This window comes from Aedes albopictus, chromosome 1, assembly GCF_035046485.1.
Source record: "Aedes albopictus strain Foshan chromosome 1, AalbF5, whole genome shotgun sequence".
NCBI classification, from domain to species: Eukaryota; Metazoa; Arthropoda; class Insecta; order Diptera; family Culicidae; genus Aedes; species Aedes albopictus.
The window spans coordinates 253,601,805-253,618,311 of NC_085136.1; the positions used below are offsets into that span (position 1 = coordinate 253,601,805).

The 16,507-nt window shown below is 39.0% G+C and overlaps 3 protein-coding genes across 3 annotated transcripts in view; all 3 read left to right on the plus strand.

The window, feature by feature from the left end:
• LOC134285574 (tachykinin-like peptides receptor 86C) overlaps positions 1-16,507 on the plus strand; it is a 545,193-nt gene that overhangs the window by 494,019 nt on the left and 34,667 nt on the right. The gene's annotated exons all lie outside the window — the stretch shown is intronic.
• Positions 7,102-8,585, plus strand: LOC134285718 (leucine-rich repeat neuronal protein 1-like). The gene is made up of 2 exons (XM_062847066.1): positions 7,102-7,433; positions 7,499-8,585. Exons 1-2 carry the CDS (start codon positions 7,414-7,416, stop codon positions 8,583-8,585), a joined length of 1,107 nt encoding a protein of 368 aa, XP_062703050.1. The 5' UTR covers positions 7,102-7,413.
• On the plus strand, positions 14,722-16,256 carry LOC134287309 (leucine-rich repeat-containing G-protein coupled receptor 4-like). Its single transcript, XM_062848957.1, has 2 exons — positions 14,722-15,009; positions 15,075-16,256. Exons 1-2 carry the CDS (start codon positions 14,990-14,992, stop codon positions 16,198-16,200), a joined length of 1,146 nt encoding a protein of 381 aa, XP_062704941.1. The 5' UTR covers positions 14,722-14,989; the 3' UTR covers positions 16,201-16,256.

Here is a 16,507-nt window from a genome sequence, read left to right on the forward strand (position 1 = left end):
TATTTGGTGCTTTTAAAATGCTATTTTTGGTAAAATAGCAAAAATTACCATGATTTTTTGCTAAAAGTTTTTTGAAAAAGTAGTATATTTTGGCAAAATTTTATGCCTATTTTAAAACCTTGGGTAAACAGCTCTGATTTTACCGTGACAGCACGGTTTTCTCACTCCATTTCATTCCAATTTTGCCATCTTGTCAGTCAGTTGTTTTGTGACTTTCCGGGTTCTGTACATTATTGATGTCATCTTTGTGCACCATACTTCCAAGGATTTTGAAACGAACCATTTGGAAACGATTAGATCGCCTATACAAGTGCTGAAAGAAAAGAAACACACCAGGAAGCAGCCGTGAAAAAAAAATCTACTTATCAATGGTTGCAAATAAACAGCAGCACCTAATCGCGTTCATTCTTTCTGGGGCAATCTTCATATCACTTAAGTTTTGTTGATTAATTTTATTAACGCACGAGAAAGGCTCCATCACCAATGGGTGGAACAATAAGGGGATTTTTGTGACATTTTTAGCACTGCGATAATAAGACTGACTATGTAGGGGATTCTGGGGTAATACGCACCAATTAGGGAAAATGCGTCAAAATGACATGGATTTATCACCAATACCTTCATTTTAAACTATATCATAAATATTTTCAGCCGTAATGTTTTTTTTTTTACTTATTCGTTTATTTGGAAGGCTCGGGCGCCACAAAGGCATAACTTAGCTGAACTCATTTGTACATTTTTTCACATAATTTTAAATTTAATTTAGTTTCGGGAGCCGAAGTACTCGCAGCTGTTTCGAGGTAAGGGATTACAAAAAGTTAAAATTGGGAAGGAAGGATTTAGGGACTTAAACTAAATTATTTGCTAAATTATATTAAAAAAAAACATTGATAGGACAACATGTCCTGATCTGTAACGGAATGAAAAAGGGATTTACGGTAGACGACGATAAGAAGAGGACAAACGGAAGGGGGCAGCGACAGACAGGGGCGAACAGCAAAACCAAATGGCGGACAACGTAAACAAGGAACGTACTACATCAAACTCAGACATCAACAACACGTTTCAATAACTGATATATGAAATTCATGTGTTCCAAATTTAATTATTTTATTTATTTATTTATTTATTTTTCTTTAACTAGCTTCATCTGCTTATGCTTAATGAAGCTTTAAGATGAGGAAAAGCCTGTTTTAGTAGACCGGCAACATGTGTCTCTCTCAAATAGGCGTAAAAACCTCATTTCTTTCCAAATAACATTACAGTAAGGTAAACATATAAAACTTAAATCTAGTGTACTGCAGGTGTTCTCGGGATACATCCATATGCAGGAGGCTCAGGGGTGACAGCGACAACAATCGAGAAAAAAAAACATTATGTAACACCGTCAACAAACATAAAAATCATTGGACAGAATCTCACCTGTTCCCCATCGGAAATGAGTTTCTTACTTGCAAAAGCCGTTGGAAAGTAATACTGGAGCAGTTGAAATCAAATAATTGGAAAACTTCGTTGAAACTAGCAGATGCGAAGCGGATTGGTTTATGATGGCCGTATTCTGTATGGCGTGGTTCAAGCTGTAGAAAACTACGTTGACGAATGATTCTCTCCGGAGCGCAAAGGTTAAGGCGTTCCAATAATTCAGCTGAGTATATGTCTCCGCGTAGAATTTTACCAATGAAGACTGCTTGATTAACGAATCTTCTTTCACTTAGCGTCTGTAGTCCTAGTAGTCTGCAACGATCTTCGTACGACGGCAGGTTCTGTGGGTCACGCCAAGGAAGAGTCCGTAGAGCCACCCTGACAAACTTTTTTTGAACAGCTTCCATTCTCGAAATCCAGTTCGCTTGGTATGGACACCATACGACAGAGCACGACTCCAGTATAGAGCAAACTAGTGCACAATACAATTCCCGAAGGCACAGAGGGTCATGAAATTCGCTGGTTAGTTTAAGGAGGAAACCCAGCTGTCTGTTGGCCTTGGAAATTATGTTCTTATAGTGTAGTCGATAAGAAAAAGCTGGATCGAGGATGACACCTAAGTCGTGAATATGATCAACACGCTCCAGTTGTTGATTGGAGCTGGTGTAGTTATAAACAAAAGGCCTTAACTTTAGGTGAAATGTGATGACGCTGCATTTTGCAAAACTAAGTGTCAGCTTATTTTTGGAGCACCATTCTACGAATATGTCCAACCATTCTTGAAGAAGAAGGCAGTCTTTTATGCAATTGACTACGATGAATAGTTTCACGCCATCCGCATAGAATAAACGATAACCAGGTGGTAGTAGTCTTGACAGTTCGTTGATAAAGATTAAAAACAGCAATGGACCTAAGTTGCTTCCTTGGGGAACGCCAGACGTATTGGAGAAAAGTTCCGACGACTCATTACCAATTCTAACGCTCAGTGTACGGTTAGCCAGGTATGACTTGAACCACTCGATGAGATTAGAGAAAACTCTCAGCTTGTGCAGCTTACTCAGTAATATATTGTGATCTACACGGTCAAACGCTGGTTTGAGGTCAGTGTATATGGCATCAATTTGAGTTCCTGTATCAATTTTTCGTATACAGAAGGAGGTAAATTGCAAAACGTTTGTGGACACTGATCGTTTCGGATAAAACCCATGTTGATCAGCACGGATATAGTGTTTGCAACACGCGAACAGTAGCTCGTAGATGATGATCTTGAAGATCTTGGAGCAAGCGCATAATGATGTTATTCCTCGATACTTTTCTACGTTCTGTTTGTCGCCTTTCTTGAACACTGGGAACATTAATGGCACATCTCTTCAGGATACATGATAGGATTCCGGCCCATATAGCCGAGGCGGTAAACGCACGGGTATTCAGCATGCCCATGCTGAGGGTGACGGGTTCAATTCCCGGTCGGTCCAGGATCTTTTCGTAAAGGAAATTTCCTTGACTTCCTTGGGCATAGAGTATCTTCGTGCCTGCCACACGATATACACATGCAAAATGGTCATTGGCAGAGAAAGCTCTCAGTTAATAACTGTGGAAGTGCTCATAGAACACGCTTTGCAGGCAGGCTTTGTCCCAGTGAGGACGTTACGCCAAGAAGAAGAAGAAGAAGATAGGATTCCGTCGGAACCGGCGGCAGTCGAATACTTTAATTTGGTGATGGCGCTCTCTATATGCTTGTTGCCGCTGGGCACACTGCTCAAAGTCATCCGATGAATGTTTGACAAGTACTGAGCGAGATGATTTGTCAAGTGAAGGGATATATGTATCATGCCAAAACGGACAGGCATAATTGATTAGTGTACAACAATAATTGTGAAAAGAAGAACTCTATTGCCTAACATGTGCTTTAATTATATAAACGTACAAGGTACTTTATTGAATATACTGCTACGTTATTTTGAGAGTTGGTGCTGGAACACTGTTAAGTGCAATTTCGCCTCTTCCGTTACAGTATCATCGTTAGTTGAATTAGGTCTCCGCTTTTTTGACGAATTGTCAGAGCAATCATCAGTAACCTTGCGCTTACCACTTTCAATTCGTTGAATTGAGAGTGTTCTAGTTTGAACCACAGCTGCGTAGGAGGGGCCAGCAATAACATTGGGTTCAATGTATTGTACAAGGTTAGCAGGATCTCGAAGCTCGGCCAGAAATTTTTCGAAGCAGCTGGAGACCACTTTCTCACAAGATTCTGAAATCAACTCAGCAATAGAGCGCCCAAGCTTATCAGAGGTACTCTCATATTTAGCATGCAGCTCATCAACAGACTTTAAAACGTCGTCGCATTTCCTCTGAACATCATTGAAAGACAGTTGGCTCTTGCGGCAGTCAAAGCAGATGTACCGAAGCGCTGGATTCTCTTTGAGCGCTTTCGCTCCAGTTACATTTGTTTCAGCACATTTTGTGTGCAGAATTTTATCGCAGTCAAAGAAGCAATACACTCGGTCACTCTCTGATGAGATCTTCTGCACACAGGCACTACAAACCACAGATGACATGGTTGCAAGCGGTGTTTCACTTTTCACCTCTTTCGCCCAACGGGCTTTGTCTGCTATATACGAATGACTTGTTTTGTATCGCACAGGAAACAGTTATTACAACACAAATCACGACGAATGATGGTAGTGAATAAAATAAATTCCACTAAACACATAAACCGAGTGCTATTTGTAATCCAACGATGTATCATAACACACGAAAGGTTCACGATTTCACACGTATTTTTCGTCTCAAAACGGCTGGCGTATTCTTCGCGACATGAACAGATGATAGTTATTAATGCCAATGTAAACTAATGCAAATCAAGTCCTGCCAACACTTCTCTAACGGGTTTCTGTTGTTATCCTCGGACTCGGAGAATTTCGTGCAGCTCAGATCTGATCTCACGATACTCATTGCATCCCCACACGACATGTTCGATATCCTGGTAAGCCACGCCACAGACACAGAGATTGCTTTCTGAGAGCCTAATACGGAAGGTATGTGCGTTCAACAAATAGTGGTTGGACCCAACCCTTTGAACCATGGCTTCTTCGACACCTGTGGAATGATGGAGTGCAACCATCTACCCATCTCTCCATCTCTCCATTTGTGTTGCCAGCTGATCAAGGTCTCCTGACGGGCCAATGCAAAACATTCGTCGAAGGCGATTTGACGCTCGTAAATATCGCCTTCACTAGCACCCACCTCAGCGAGAGAGTTTGCTTTCTCATTGCCCGGAATTGAGCAATGTGAAGGGACCCAAGCTATGGTGATGGTGTATGAGCGTTTGGACAAAGCACTCAAGACTTGGCGAATTCCATTCAGGAAGTACGCTGAGTGCTTCATCAGTTTCATTGACCGAACAGCCTCCAGAGAACTTAGACTGTCGGTAAAAAAGAAGTAGTGCTCAGGTGGGAGAGTGCGAATGTACTCTAAGGTGTAGTATATAGCCGCTAGCTCAGCAATGTATACCGAGCATGGCTTTTGAAGCATGAAGGTGGCGCTATGAAATTCGTTGTAGACACCGAAACCAGTCGAATCATCTGTTTTCGAACCATCTGTGAAGAACTGTCTGTCCCCGCTAACATGCCCGAACTTACTTGCAAAAATTTGTGGAATACACACGGAACGAAAAGATTCTGGTATTCCGGTGATCTCATCCTTCATGGACAGATCAAAATCCACAGAGGAACTGTCGAAGTCTGAGAAGTTGTCACGATTGGTGTTAACCGGAGGTGGGCTTACCTCCAACGTCATGTACCAGTAGTACACACTCATAAAACGAGTTTGAGGGTTCTGTTCAAGCAGCTTTTCGAAGTTTTCCATGACCAATGGATTCACAACCTCGCATCGGATGAGGAACCGGAACGATAACTCCGCAAAGCGGTCTGTCAGAGGCTGTACACCGGCGAGTACCTCTAAGCTCATAGTGTGAGTTGAGTTCATGCAACCTAACGCGATCCGAAGGCAACAGTACTGAACCCGTTGAATCTTCAGCAAGTGTGTTTTCGCCGCGGATTGAAAACAGGCTACCGTATTCTAAAACCGACAGAATGGTTGTTTGGTATAGCCTGATCAGATCTTCCGAATATGCTCCCCACCATGTTCCGGTAATAGTTCGCATAAAATTGATTCGCTTTTGGCATTTTTGTATCAGATACACAATGTGCTTCCCCCAGGTGCATTTAGAGTCGAACCAGAGACCGAGATATTGAGAAGACATGCTATGAGTGATTGTCTTGTACAAAATAAAAATTTGTTAACATTTATTTTTACGGCGTTATCTTATGTGGGGCAGTATGCACTCTTACTTGGGGTAAAACGCACCATAATAATGCAATGGGGCAAGATGCACCGTCGAGTATAGAATATTTTTCTCGCTATAAAAAAAATCACATGTTTGCGCACAGATGCGTTTGTTTTCTAAATCGATAATAAAAAAAAATTGGTATAAAAATATTTATTACAATTTCCATTACTTATATTATGCTTGTAACGATTAGTACCACTCTGAATCAACTGAGTGCAACAGCTTATGAAAATATGTTGGCTTTCACCATTCAACCATTCAGCAAACGAGCGGGAAGATTTCATCATAATCGAACTGTTATAGTTTTATTCATTTATCTCACAAATTATTTGAAACTGATCTCCAAATTTCGCCAAGCCGTAAGCAATGAGTTACCACAGACAAACAGACGTAACGCCTAGAACAATCACACTATCACCATCTGGTGAACATGTTTCACGAAACACTGCACTGTGTTGTGCTACAACTCCAGCAGAAGGCGCCAGTGTGAAGCATCAAACGCGAAGAAAAACAATGCGCGCGCCTCTGGGGGTAAGGGTCTCAACTTAGAAGATTTAGAATGATCGGTATTAAGAGCGTGGCCAATGAAAATATCGCCAGTAATACATTTGTTTGTCTGCGGAGATACAAGGTTTCAAAGCTCCAAGCCCAAAAATTCCCGAAAAAATATGGGAGTGCGTTTTGCCCCAGATTCCCCTAGTGTGTACATCACTCATTCTAACAGCGCACCAAGATTCTTAATTCGAATATGGTATATCCCAGTACGCAGGCACGCAGCTGTTATCGCGTTTTCGTTTGCCACAAAAGCAGCAGAGACTCAAGCCTAGGGTAGACCACGTTGTAGAAGGAAAAAAAACCTGTGATCGAGTTTGAATTCCATTTTTCTAGATTTATTGAAATATTTTTCTAGAGATGTATTAGAAATTAAACAAAATCGAGGCAGTTTTTCTGTTATGTAATTCAGAAGAATGTATGGATAGCTTCAATAGGTACACTGAAATAAATTTTCGTGTGAAATCAACCGATTTCAATTAATAATCGTACCTATGATTCTCAACCGACAACAATTTCCAGTTAATTGAACACTCTCAATTTAACTACCAGTGCAGTTAACATTACCAAAAATCACCTTAATTCAACAGCTGGGCATTGTATTTTTCACCCGTGCCCAGGAAAAATTATTAATGTTCTGTTGTTGAGCCGACTACGTTTTTAGTCAAATTTACTGCAATGCATTGTAATTTCAATCATATTACAGTGAACTTCACATATTTTGTTGTCGGTTCGGTTCGGAATCAGTAGTTTCCACAGTAAAATTTGTTGCAGTGTAGGCAATTCTTGAGTAGAGAGTATCTTCTGTTCCTTTTCAAACGCCGCGGATGTGCTGTATACATTTTTTGTACTGAAAGTCATCCATATAAACCACGAACGTTTTCTATGAAAATTCATTGCACAGTTTACACTATCCGACAAACAACCAATTTAATTTAATGTCTTATTCCTCAGAAATACTGCTCAACCCTAATGTAACTCTGATGTTCTGTATCACCGCAAACATATAAAAATCGGTGGAGATAACTCTTCCAGTCAAATACTCAGTGATACCAGTGGAAGTGACATCGTTTGAGAGCTCATTCAAAATGAAAGAAATTGTGGTATTGTAAGTGAAAGTGCAGTAAATATAGTTATAGTTGGTTGATGATCATTTGCTTCTCTTCCTCACAGGCTTCTTATCATCGCTACACTTTGCGGAACGAAGTCGTTCTCTGTGCAAAACTGGCAACATAACCCTGAAATTAGAAATTTCCATTGGCCCGCTGATGCTGTTCTAATGGGAAACATACCAGATAAAGAAAGGTTAGATTTTAAAAACATCGAGGCGGACATACTCCCTCAAAATTTTACTAATCAATTCCGAAAATGTAGTACTACCATATTCTATTATGGAAATATTAAAACAATCCACATAAACCCTAAATTAATGCACATTAGGTTATATTCCACATCTACCGAAAATGTGATCATTGAAAGTGGGAATTACTACCAGCTGAAAGAATTTGTGTGTAAAGATGCAAAATTGACACATATTCCAGAGAACGTAAGTCAACTGAAAAAATTGAGATATATGAGTTTTGAAAATAACTTAATACAAACAGTTCAACTTGACCAGTTTAATGGTTTGGACTATTTGCACAATCTTGATCTATCTAGTAATAAAATAAATCACATTTACAATCATGGTTCGGTGAGTTTGCCGTCGCTAGAAAATTTACATCTCGGAGGCAATCAATTGAAACATTTCGATGTTTGTAGTTGGAACATGCCTAATCTTTACGATCTCAATCTTTTTAGTAATGAGCTGACACATTTCTCAATTAATCATTTCCGCAGCCTTGAAATAGTAAACCTAGCTGAAAACCCACTTAACTGTGTATGGAAAAATAGTTTACTAAGTAACAAACCAGATATGAGAATTGAAGAACCACTTGCTTGCGACAGAAATAACAAGGGTGTCTTTGGATTAGATTGCCCTTTTACGATTGATCAGTTACAGCAGCAGAATTCCAATTTTGATTCCAGGTTAGCCCAAATCGAAGAAACAGTAATGAAAAACAACCAACAATTTTCTGAATTAGGCAACAGAGTACAAAAATTTGAAACCGAAATGAATAAAAAATTCCAAAAGATGGAGCAATTGCTGATACATTTAAGTAAAAAGATCGTTGAACAACAAAATGTTGCAAATGATATTATCGAGGCCATTTATAGGGCTGAAATTGAGAGAACATATAATTCCAAGCAAAAACCATGATCTTATTAATGTTTCCCAAGTACGATTACATGTTGTAACAAATTATATATATAATTATAAATACCCTTTCTACAAATCTTTGAGTTAAGCGTGGTGGAAAATATCACACAATCCGCATTTTTCCTCCTTTTGCGATTTGTTTTGCATCTTGATTTCACGGGGGTACTCCTCTTCCGAAGGAAGAATTCACATTTTGTAAGTATGTTTGGAGTGGGATTCGATCCCAGGTCCTCGGCCTGGCAGTCATGGACTTTAACCGTCACACCAGGTTCGTTTTTCTTCTGCTTCCATCGGGAGCAATGGGTAGTAACAGTAAGAGTTTTTTTTAACGAAATCCTCCAGGAGTTCCACTTACTCAGATTACTCAGATGTTTTACTGATAAAAGATTCATGTGTAATTCGTCTTGAATTTCCACTGACAATTCTGGAAGCTCCAGCGAAAATTCATGAATAAACCTGTGACTGAACTTCTTTAAAATTTCTCGCAGATAAATTGTAAAAGAATTCCTGGATGACTTTTCGGAAAATTTCCAGAACCCTGTATCCCTCTTAAGTTATCTTAAAGCGTTCCAATATAAATCGATGAAAGAATTCCTCTAGAAATCCTTATAGCAATTAAAAAAAATCTTCAGGTAATTCTGGAAAAAATGTTGGGTAAATCCCTGGAAAAGATTATGAACGGATTTCTGACCGAGCCTCTCAATATATTTTTATAAAGATCCACAGAGGAATTTCTGAAACAATCATTACAGGAATTCCTGAAGCAATCCCTGAAAGAACTCCTGGGGCAATCCCTGAAGGAGTTCTTGGAGAAATCTCTAGAGGAATGTCTGCAGGTATGCCTGGAGGAATCCCTGGATAAATTCCTGGAGGAATCCTCACAGGAAATACGGGAGGCATCCTTGGAGGAATTTCTGAAGAATTCGCTTAAAGAATCCCGGGAGAAATTCCTAGACAAATTTCTGGAGAAATGCTTGGAGAATTTTTTGGACAAATTCCTGGAGGAATTTAAAGAGAAATTCTTTGAGAAATCCCTGGAAAAATTCCCGGAAAATCCCTGAAGCAATCACTAAAAATATTTCTGAAAAGATACCTGGAAGAATTCTTGGAGAAGTAGCTGAAGGATTTCTAGATGAATGCCCTGAAGTAATTTTCGAAGAAATAATTGGAGGATTTCCTGAAAGTATCCCTGTAGAAATTCCTGGACGAAAGCCTGGAGTATTCCTTGGATTAATTTCTAGAGAAACCCTGGATGCATCCATGGAGGAATTTCTAAAGGAATACCTGTAGGAAATCATGCGGGAATACCTAGAGGAAACCCTGGAGGAATTCCCGGAGGACTTACTGCAGAAATTGCTGGATAAATTCCTGGAGCAAATACCGGGAGAAATCCTGAAGGAATCTCTGGAGGATTCTCTTGAGAAATTCTGGAAGATATCCGTGGAGAAATTTCTGAAGAAACCTCTTGAGAAATCCCGGTAGAAATCTTTTGAGAAATTCCTGGAGAAATTCTCGAAAGAATTCCTTGGGGATTCTTAGCCAAATCACTGGAGGAATCCCTGATGCAATTTATGGAGGAACTTCAGGAGAAATGCCTAGAGGAACTTCTGGACTAACTCCTGGCAGAATTCCAGAAGGAATTCCTAAAGAAATCTCTAGAAGAATTCTTGGGGTACTTCCGAGGATCAATGCCTGGAAGAATACCCTGAGGAATCCCTGACTGAAATTCTGGAGGAATCTCTTAAGGAATTCTAGGAGGAATTCCTGGAGGGATTTGTGAAGAAATTCCGAGAAGAATTTTCAGAGAAATTTCTGAAGGAATTTTTGGAAGAATATCTGGATGAATTACTGGTGGGATCCTCGAAAGAATTCCTGGAGGAATCTCTATAAGAATCTTCAGAGAAATCCCTGAAGAAATTCCAGGTAAATTCCTGGAGGAATTCCTGGTGGAATTTCTGGAGGTATCCGTGAAATAATTTCTGAAGGAATCTCTGGAGAAATTTTTGGAGGAGAAACTCCTGGATAAATTCCTGGAGGAAACCCTGGAGGAATTTCCGAAGGAATGCCAGGAAAAATGCCTGCAGGAATTGGTGATGAAATTCTTGAGAGAAGTTCTGAAAGAAATACCTGAAGGATATCCTGGACAAATTCCTGGACAAACTCTTGGTTTAATTCGTGGAAATATTACTGGTGAAATCCCTGAAAGAGCCCCTGGAGCAGTGCCTGGATGAAATCCTTGTGGAATACCTGGATTAATCCCTGGATAAATTCCATGCGTAATTCCAGGAGGAATTTTTGAAGGGATCCCTTGATGATTTCCCGGGGGGGGGGGGGGGGGGTTTATAAGAAATGCCAGGAGGAATTATTGCAAGAACCCCTAAAGGAATTCTTGGCATAATGCATGTATAAACTCCGATAAAAGGATTTCCTTGAGAAATATCCGTAGTTATTTCTGAAGGAATTCCTGGTGAAATTCTTAAAGATATTCCTGGAGGAGTCCCTGAATGAAATCCTGGAGGAATACCCGGATGAATCCATGGAGAAATCTCTATAGACATCATCGATTTCAAACACTGTGCCCTGGAGAAATTCGTAGGATACATTTATGAATACATTTCTCGAAGAAATGCCGCACGAATTTATGGGAAAATAGCACTCATGGAGTAGAAGTTCGTGGACACATTCTGGCGGGGCTTTTCAGTGGAATTCTTAGAGCAATTCCGGAGCGAATCTCTGGTGGACTTCCAGAGGAACGAGTTTCTGAATGAATCTCTGGAAGATTTTTTCGAAGAAGCCACTGGAAAAAAATACGAAATAATCCCTGAAAGAATTTTTGAAGTCATGCCTGTGAAATTTAAAAAGGAATCCTTGGAAGAATTCCCTTAAAGAATTCCTAGGCAATTCAGGAGGAACTCATGAATATCTACGTATAAGATCTCTTAAATACATTTCTGAAGTAAACCTTCTGACAAAAATCCGTGGAGCTATTTTGAAAGCAATGCACTGAAAATATTTTGATGGAATTCTTGGACGAATTTATGAAGGTGATAAGTTGTGGAGCGGACCTGGTGTGATGGTTAGAACACTTGACTAACACGCCGAGGACCTGGGATCGAATCCCACTCCCGACAAACTCGCAAAATGTGAGTTCTTCCTTCGGAAGGGAAGTAAAGCGGGGTTTCCGAGATGAACTAGCCTAGGGCTAAAAATCTCGTTAATACAGATAAAAAAATCCTGATGAAATCTCCAGGAATACTTCTAAATGGTAGAATTGGTAGAATTTTTCAAAGAGTCTACAGAAGATTTTTTTTGAGAAATCCGTGGAAAATTTTCTAGAGGAATCCTGAATTTTTAATTTTCTGATGGAATAGATTTTTTGAAAGAATTGATGGAGGAATTTCTGAGAAAACCAGAAACCAGGAAAGTTTTCTACTGGAGTTCTTGGAGAAATTTTTGGAGGATCCTCTGAGTAAATTTTGAAGAAATCAATGGCAAATGTTCAAAAAACTCTTACGAAATGATTTTTAAAAGATTCTAAGGGAATCTAAGGGATAATTTCCAAGGGAATTCCTGGCAGAATTATTATAAAATTTTTTGGATATTTTTCTGAAGGAATCGCTTTCGGAATTTCTGAAGGATTTTTTTTTCCGGAATCCTGGGAGTAATGTCAGAAGATATTCATGAAAGGTTTTCGAAACATTTTTCGGCATTACAGTTACAGAAACCTTGTGTTGATTATTTTGAAACTTCGCCAACGTTTCGGCCCTTTTTGGGACCTTCTTCAGGGCTTTCGGAAAAATAGCTGGTGAAATATCTGAATTAATTTCTCTAAGAAACTCCAGAAATCTCTGAGAAAATTGGGGTGTGATTTTGATAGATTTTCCGGGATTATTTCCGGGAATTTTGTGGAGTAATCCATGGGTGCTCATAATGGTTGGATTTTTTTTTATCTCAAGAGCTGGTTAATCAGTGAGTAACTTGGAGTAACCTCTATGACACCACTGGATATGCCCCATTATTACTGTCATCCTCACCCCACTTTCTGATTGCCATATTCACAGCTTTCTCATTCTATCGTTCCACTTTTTTACCATTTCATTACGTAGATATTTTGAAAGGAACCATTAGAAAACGAGCCGTGCAAAAAAAAGAAATAAATAAATAAATAAACTAGGTCGTTATCAGTTATAGCGAACTGACGTCGGTTTCCGACTGCGTTCATCCAGAACCATTGGGCGGAACACTGAGGGGATTTTTGTGGCATTGTTATCACTGCCAAAATAAAACTGACCTTGTAGGGGATTTTGGGGCAATACGCACCTATTAAGGAAAATGTGTCAATATACGTACGCATTTATTGTTTCAATACATGAATGTATTGCCTATATCATCATTCCAAATGAAATGCGGCATTGTAGATTGAAGCTGAACTATAAATTTCACCAGGTCGTATGCAAAGAGTCATTATGGTCTATAATATTGACAAGGATTCAAAGCCAAAAAAACCGATACTCAATGAAAGTGGGGAAGCGTTTTGCTCAAGATGCCCCTAATGTGCGCAATGGTCATTTAAACAGCGCGCCAAGATTCAACCAAATAAATTTCTTTTTTCGAGTGTTATCGCGATGTCGTTCGCCACAAAACCAGCAGAGACTAAATCCTAGGGTGGACCACGCTTGATTGAAAGAGCGAAAAAGCTGAAATCAACTCTAAAATCTCGCATTCTCGATCCATTGTAGGGTAAGAAATCAAACTTTGAACTAGTCAAATTGTAATCTTAAGGCGAAACTGGAAGCATTTCCTCATTTTTTTGGTTTTTGATTTTTTATTAAATAACGAAGTAATATTTTTAAAATTGGTTTTCGTGCACATGTAGAGTATGGATCAGGGTATCTTCTGAATTTTTTACGTGGTAGAAAATGTTTTTCGTTTTTTCAAAAACCATTTTTTGGTGAAATTTTGTTCAAAAATGGTTTCTGCAAAAACGAAAAACATTTTCTACCGCGTAAAAAATTCAGAAGATACCCTGATCCATACTCTACATGTGCACGAAAACCGATTTTAAAAATATTGCTTCGTTATTTAATAAAAAATCAAAAACCAAAAAATGAGGAAATGCTTCCAGCTTCGCCTTAATTTGAACCATTTCAAAATTCATTAAAACGACGTACTTTTCAAGCAAATATTGTCCCGAAAAAGATGTTAAACAGCTTTCCGTAATATAACCTGATAACATGGACTTTAAAAGCATTGAAAACAGCATTTTTGTCATGGAAAACAGGCAATTGAAAAATCACTGTGATTTCACCCATTTCCCCCAAGAGAAAGCACATTTTCGGTGCACTCGTACAGCTCATGCATTGTATCACACGCAATATGTGAACACGTCAAATGAAAGCTTATTTATCGTAGAATCGACCAACCGAATAATATTCCGCATTATTTGTCATAAAATTATCAAATTTAAGTGATTCTTACTTGGAGAATGTTCTCTTAAGTTGAACGGGGGTGAGCTTCTAGTGTTGGCCTGTAGATTGCGCTAGTGATTACTTTGTATACTCTTGGGGGATGATAATATCCAAATTTAGTTTCCAAATTCCTATAGGATTTCGAACATTCTGAGTTGAGATTCCACTGCCTAATGAAAAATAGGTATGAGAATTAGCAGATTCATGTGATTTTTTATTGTTTAGCATGGAATTGGCTGTTTTGTGAGTTGCTCGAGCTGCTGCCGCCAGTAGTTCAAATTAAGATTAAAATTGGTTCAAATTATGATTACGATGGTTCAAATTAAGATTACCACTTTACCATTTAACAGAAAGCTTATACCCGTGGCTGTACATGAAATTCGATTTTGCCGTAGTAAATTATTTCCATGTGGGAGAAAAAATCACTTAAAATTTGCACTGCTTCAGAAAGCCGCAATTTGGTTCAAATTTGGATTACCTACCCTAATATTTTAGAAGTGCAGACAAAATTGAACAAACTCGATGTAAACTCTCCGTGACGAAATTCAGAACAATGTTTGAAGAGTTTTCAATTTGATTTCCCCAAATTGGTGGGCTCTTTAAGAGTAAGCTTTTCAGAGCGGTATCTTCAGTTCTTGACCAAACCATGCGGATGTGTTGTTAACAATTTTGTACTAGAAGCAATCCATACGGACCAAGAACTTTTCCTGTGAAAATTTATCGCACAGTTTACACTATCAGCAGCTGGAGAACATGTTGCATAAACGGCGAATGAATAAACGAATTAAATTTCGATTTTGCTGAAATTCTGCACCACCCTAATGTTAATCTGAAGTTCTTAATCACCCAAGCATATAAGAAGTGGTTGAGATAACTCTTCCAGTCAAAACTTCGGTACTACCAGTGAGAGGGACGTCGTTTGAGAACTAAGTCAAAATGAAAGGACTCTTGGTATTGTAAGTGCGCCACTGCGACAAATATTGTTGCCGTTTGATGATTAATTGCTTCTTTTTCTTTTAAGGCTACTTTTCATCGCTACAATTGACGGAATAGTAACGTTCTCTGCGAAAAGAAATGAATACAACCAAACTGTGGTTGACATACGCCGTTTCCGTTGGCCCGCTGATGCCATGTTGATGGGCAAAATTCCAGATGAAGCATCGTTTTATTTCTTTAAAGCCCAGGTGGACATTCTGCCACAAAACTTTACTGATCAATTCAAAAATTGCATTCATATACAGTTTGAACGTGGGGTGGTCAAAACAATTCACGTAAGCCCAAAATTAACGCACATTGAGCTATATTCCACATCTACTGCAAATGTGATCATTGAAATTGGGAAGGAATACCAGCTGGAAGAATTCACATGCAGCAATACGAATTTGACAGGTATTCCAGATAATATTAGCCAACTGAAAAAAATGAAATATTTAAATCTTATTGGAAACTTAATACAAACAGTTCAACTTGACCAGCTTCATGGTTTGGACAATTTGGAATCTCTTCAGCTTACTGATAATGAAATAAAACACATTCACAATCATGGATCGGTGAGTTTGCCGTCGCTCACTAATTTACATCTTGCAAACAATCGATTGACACATATTGACGTATGTAGTTGGAACATGCCAACGCTTTCCTACATTGATCTTCGTTTCAACTTTTTGACCCATTTCGCAATCAACCAGTTTCGTGTGCTCAAAGGATTGCGTATATCTGACAACCCACTGAATTGTGATTGGATGCATAGTTTACTTAAAGCTAGATCAGATATATACCATGTGGAAGAATTAACTTGCGCCAACGAAAGCAGCGAAGGAGTCTTTGCGTTGGATTGTCCAATGCCGATTGAACAATTGCGACAGCAGAATGCCAATTCAATGACCAGTTCAGCGCCAGTTGAAGCAACCGTGTTGAACAACAGCCAGCAAATTGCCGAACTCAACCGAAAAATCCAAAAGATGGCGGCGTTGCTGGAAAATCTTGCAAAAAAATCAAAAATCGACGAAAGATTGCAAAAGATTGAGGCGCTGCTGGAAAGTCATAACTCCAGGATCATTGAGCAGCAAAATGTTTCGAACGACATCATTGAGGCCATTTATAGAGCTGAAATGGAGAGAACATATAATACCGAGAAAACGCCATGATCTTTGCGAGAAATAAGCAGGAATTCATGTTTGTATTCTAGGTCAGTGTTATCCTAAGTATGATTACATATTGAAACTAATACCTTCTTTCAATAAACGTTCTACACAAAAATCAACATTCTACAAATCTTTGATTTAAGCGTAGTGGAAAATATCACACAATCCGAATTTTCCCTGTATTCTTGTGATTTGCTTTGCATCCCGATTTCTCGGAAGTTTGAACTTTTCTTCTACATTCATCTACCCCACACGGTGACTAGGGGCCTAGGCTGCAAAACGGTGAGTCGATAAAGAGTGCGTCCAACAT

Bases quoted from the DNA above. Each gene is read 5' to 3' on its own strand.
- LOC134285718 (XM_062847066.1), top strand. From the start codon at position 7,414: ATGAAAGAAATTGTGGTATT. The intron at 7,434-7,498 runs GTAAGTGAAAGT...TCTTCCTCACAG, and splicing joins ATGAAAGAAATTGTGGTATT to GCTTCTTATCATCGCTACAC.
- LOC134287309 (XM_062848957.1), top strand. From the start codon at position 14,990: ATGAAAGGACTCTTGGTATT. The intron at 15,010-15,074 runs GTAAGTGCGCCA...TTTTCTTTTAAG, and splicing joins ATGAAAGGACTCTTGGTATT to GCTACTTTTCATCGCTACAA.